This window comes from Penaeus chinensis, chromosome 9, assembly GCF_019202785.1.
Source record: "Penaeus chinensis breed Huanghai No. 1 chromosome 9, ASM1920278v2, whole genome shotgun sequence".
Taxonomy (NCBI): Eukaryota; Metazoa; Arthropoda; class Malacostraca; order Decapoda; family Penaeidae; genus Penaeus; species Penaeus chinensis.
In genome coordinates this window covers 35,838,151-35,843,150 of record NC_061827.1, presented here as the reverse complement: position 1 = coordinate 35,843,150, position 5,000 = coordinate 35,838,151, and the positions used below count along the sequence as shown (strand labels likewise).

The 5,000-nt window shown below is 36.1% G+C and overlaps 1 protein-coding gene across 8 annotated transcripts in view; it reads left to right on the top strand.

The window, feature by feature from the left end:
* LOC125028582 (protein SERAC1-like) overlaps positions 1–5,000 on the top strand; it is a 20,419-nt gene that overhangs the window by 5,102 nt on the left and 10,317 nt on the right. For 4 of the 8 annotated variants that reach the window (XM_047618012.1, XM_047618011.1, XM_047618014.1 and 1 more), the window contains 2 exons: positions 2,886–3,014; positions 4,439–4,500. In XM_047618012.1, coding sequence (XP_047473968.1) covers positions 2,956–3,014; positions 4,439–4,500 — 121 coding nt within the window. In that variant the 5' untranslated portion in view covers positions 2,886–2,955. Of the gene's footprint in view, positions 1–1,743; positions 2,357–2,885; positions 3,015–4,438; positions 4,501–5,000 lie in introns of those variants that run through there. The other 4 variants (XM_047618010.1, XM_047618016.1, XM_047618018.1 and 1 more) reach the window with 4 other exon arrangements.

Below are 5,000 nucleotides of genomic sequence, written 5' to 3'. Positions count from 1 at the left end.
TTGTCATCAATCACTTTCGATGGAATTGAGTTCTTTATGTAAATGCCAAGCCCTCTCGTAGAGGGGTTAGCAATATTTGGTCTGTCATAGTATGTGTATCCCGCAATTTTTGCATAACGAGCACTAGTTCTGACTTCCTGAAGGCAACACACATCAACATTTTCGGAGTGAAGGTACTGGGAGAGAGTTGCCTTGCGTTTCTGCAAACTGTTTATGTTCCAGGTAATACATTTCAAGTGATTAACTGGAGACATTGATTACTTGACCATTTCCAAGGCCCACTACAGGGTGATGTTGTTGTTGATTGAGGAGGAACGAAAACATCCTTTCCTGAAGTTGAGATTGCTGAGCCATTTGTTGCTGCATCATGAACATCATCTGCTCCATCTGTCGAAGCAGCATTTGCAGTAGTTCTTTGATTTCCCCGTTGGACTCTTGTTTGTCCTGCTGCAGAGAGGGCTGAGCTGCAGCTGATGCTGCAACTGATACTGAAGCTGGTGCTGAAGCTCGTGCAGCAGATGGTGCTAGAGTCAAAGAGAGACGTAAAAACAACACACTGATATATGGAATAGCCTCTGCAGGCAAAAATTAACGAAAATAACGCCAGAAATCAAGAAAACAGTTCGCGATAGATGCTGCCTATGGCTGTGTTACTAATTGTTCCAGCAGGAGTGGCTCTCCCCAAAAATACATCCCCAACACTTATCCTAACAACTAAATTTTAGGAAAATTGTTAGTGAATGCCAGTCAGGAATTCAATAAAAAAAAAAAAAATGGAATAGTTACCTTATCTTTAACTGAAACACATATCATCTATGGTAGACAGAGTGTAAATTGAAAAGAAATGGATATATGACAGATAAATAAGATCACTCCATCTTTTTCCAAGTCCCTTGCCATATTTACAATGTGACAATAAAGTTGGCATGCCAGTCCATAGACTTTCAATGTGGCAGGCACATCCATAGAGGTTCTTTAGCTGATTTTTTGTACTGTATTATGTATATATATTGGAAGATTATATATATGTGTGTGTGTGTGTGTGTGCGTGTGCGTGTGATGTATGAAAATATATACATATATATATGTATATATATAGACATATATATATATATATATATATATATATATATATATATATATATATGTGTGTGTATATATATATATATATATATATATATACATATATATATATATATATATATATATATATATATATATATGTATATATGTATATATGTATATATATGTACATATATATATATATATATATATATATATATATATATATATAAATATATATATATATATATATTTATGTGTATATATATATGTATATATATATATATGTATATATTTTTATATATATATATATATATATATATATATATATGAATATATATATATATATATATATATATATGTATATTTATATATATATATATATATATATATATATATGTATATATATATTCATATATATATGTATATATATATATTTATATATATATATGTATATATATATATATTGTTACCACCTGCTAAACCTATGAGTTGTTTTCATGCATGGCTAAATGCACACTAGTTCCTGTTCAATGCAGTAATAGTTTTACCCAAGATACACCAAAATAAATTTTATATTGTAAGAAAGAGAGGGATGTATGATTTATAGATACACATATAGGTCAGAAAAAAAATGGTTGCCCTTTTGCAAGGGAGCATAGCTCTGGCTAGACTTTTCGGTAGTAAAATATAACTTTATTTATTTATTTCAGCCTTGTTTCACTGGAATTTTCATTGCAATGTCAGGTTCAGCACCAACAGTTTATAGTAAATATATTTTCTTTCATATCATTTATTTGATGTAACATCTAAAAACAACAATAGCTGTGTCACAGGCTATCATATTGGTATGGTATATTACCATGACAGAGCTTTCTAGTAAAGAACTGAAGCCCTCTTATGTCAGTAGTAAAGTCCTTTACTAATAGGACTTTACTAACTGGTTCAAGAAGTAATATTAACTGTGATGACCGTATCTTTATATTTACAGATTTATCTTCCTATTTCCCAGTTGCATAGATGTTTCACCCAAATGTGTGATGTCCATAAAGTTTGCCTTGCTAAGATATGTTTGCCTTCTAACAATATTGTCCCATTAGGGAATCATGCATTTCTCTAGTGGGAGCCTTCTCAATGTGTATGCACTACAGAATGAATGTTCTGTGTTATAGGAACCAGCATGAAATAATCCATAAGTACATTATTGTTTTGTTTCAGGATGCAGAAGCTCCACTTTTCTATGTTATCATCACTACTAACTCAGTGATATGTCTTCATGCATGGATGCAAACAGGTGTGATATAGTAATATAAGCCATCTCCTTCCTGTTTTCGTTTTTTTTTATAATTAATGATTCATTTTTTATCAAGTTTAACCAGCAATATTGTGTCTGTCCCAGTAACTGAGTACTGTCAAATGTTAATTTCTCATTATATTTGTAAGTAAAAAGTGAAGAAGAGATGAGGAAAACATATAAGCATGCCAAAAATCCTTTTGCTTTATTGCATTTTACACCTTGAAAGAGCAGTAAAGCAAAAAAAGTCTTTGGCATATTCATGTGGTTTACTGGTTCTTCCCTTCATTGTCCTGTGTATAATTTGTTCAGCATGAATCCCTCACACTTACTATATATATCTAACTGTAATGTTTCCTCACTATTCCTTGTTAATAGGATTCAGTTTGGAACACAAGATGATAGTCTCTCTGCATAGTTTCTGTTCAAACATTGCATTATGAGTAATGTATTCAGTGTTGTCATATGGTTGTAGAATATTGTTGTATCCCATTGTGTACCCTCTCCATTCTGTGTGTTTGATTTCCAGACTAATGAAATTCAAAATCAAGAGAGATTTTCCCACTTTTATTTGATCTCCTGCTCTTCTCTTCTGAGGCATGACTGTGAGCCTTTCAACAGCAGTGTCAAAATTTGGCATGGCAGCAACAATGATATTGTTTGTATTTTTTATTTGTCTTTCTGAATTCAATCCAATCTCTCTCTCTCTCTCTCTCTCTTTCTCTCTCTCTCTCTCTCTCTCTCTCTCTCTCTCTCTCTCTCTCTCTCTCTCTCTCTCTCTCTCTCTCTCTCTCTCTCTCTCTTTCTCTCTCTCTCTCTCTCTCTCTCTCTCTCTCTCTCTCTCTCTCTCTCTCTCTCTCTCTCTCTCTCTCTCTCTCTCTCTCTCTCTCTTTCTTTCTCTCTCTCTCTCTTTCTTTCTCTTTCTCTCTCTCTTTCTCTCTCTTTCTTTCTCTCACTTTCTCTCTCTCTTTTTCTCTCTCTCTTTTCTTTCTCTCTCTCTCTCTCTCTCTCTCTCTCTCTCTCTCTCTCTCTCTCTCTCTCTCTCTCTCTCTCTCTCTCTCTCTCTCTCTCTCTCTCTCTCTCTCTCTCTCTCTCTCTCTCTCTCTCTCTCTCTCTCTCTCTCTCTCTCTCTCTCTCTCTCTCTCTCTCTCTCTCTCTCTCTCTCTCTCTCTCTCTCTCTCTCTCTCTCTCTCTCTCTCTCTCTCTCTCTCTCTCTCGCTTTCCCTCCCTCTTTCTCTCTCTCTCTCTCTCTCTCTCTCTCTCTCTCTCTCTCTCTCTCTCTCTCTCTCTCTCTCTCTCTCTCTCTCTCTCTCTCTCTCTCTCTCTCTCTCTTCCTCTCTCTCTCTCTCTTCCTCTCTCACACTCTCTCACTCTCTTACTCTCTCACTCTCTCACTCTCTCACTTTCTCTATCTTCCTTCCTCCCTCCCTCCCTTCCTCCTTCCATCTCTCTTTATCTCTCTCTCTCTCTCTCTCTCTCTCTCTCTCTCTCTCTCTCTCTCTCTCTCTCTCTCTCTCTCTCTCTCTCTCTCTTTCTCTCTCTTTCTCTCTCTTTCTCTCTCTTTCTCTCTCTTCTCTCTCTCTCTCTCTCTCTCTCTCTCTCTCTCTCTCTCTCTCTCTCTCTCTCTCTCTCTCTCTCTCTCTCTCTCTCTCTCTCTCTTTCTCTCTCTTTCTCTCTCTTTCTCTCTATATTTTTATCTCTCCCTCCCTCCCTCCCTCCCTCTCTCTCTCTCCCTCCCTCCCTCCCTCCCTCCCTCCCTCCCTCTCTCTCTCTCTCTCTCTCTCTCTCTCTCTCTCTATCTATCTATCTATCTATCTATCTCTCTCTCTCCCTCTCTCTCTCCCTCTCTCTCTCCCTCTCCCTCTCCCTCTCCCTCTCCCTCTCCCTCTCCATTCTTCTCTCTCCTTTCTTTCTCCCTTTTTCTCCCTTTTTCTCATCCTTTTTGTAAAATATGACTCTATCTGTGTGTATAGCAAGCTGAACATATATATATATTTATAGTTGTTATAGCTCTAGAAATTTATAGGAATTCTTTAGTGATTTTTTCTTCTTTCTTCCTCTTGTGAAATCAATAAACTCTAGAGGAGCAGTGATTGGTAACCAAGTCCGGAAGAAACAAAAGGAATCCACACCAAATGTAATAGGTAAGCTATCAGCAAAAGTTTTGTATAGGCATCCAACATTATAATAACAGTCTGATGAGCTGATTGTTGATATGATCTGTAATTGTTGTTGCAATCACAAGACTGCCATACCACACAGTGCAGAGCATATCCACTTACCCTGTGCATAAACATATGTTAAACACCCATGTATTTTCTTTCTGTGCAAAGTCCAACTGAAGTGTTATTTTCTGTTTGTAGTTTTACTTGGTTCACTTATTGTATTGATAATGCTAATGCTACTATTGCTAAGTTAGTGCAAGCAAGTGTTCTCTAGTCAGTTCTAAATATCAAGTTGAAAATGTACTTCAGAGGTTGATGGTAACTTGCAAAAGGCGGCATGTTTGAATAATGTTGAAAGTCTGTCAAGTGCACTTTAGTCCACTGTAAACACAGTGCTGATAATATGTTTTAATATGTTGATAATAAGTAGCTGAAAATTAGAATAGCAGCTCTGAAATATAATAACTCTTTTGCAGTAT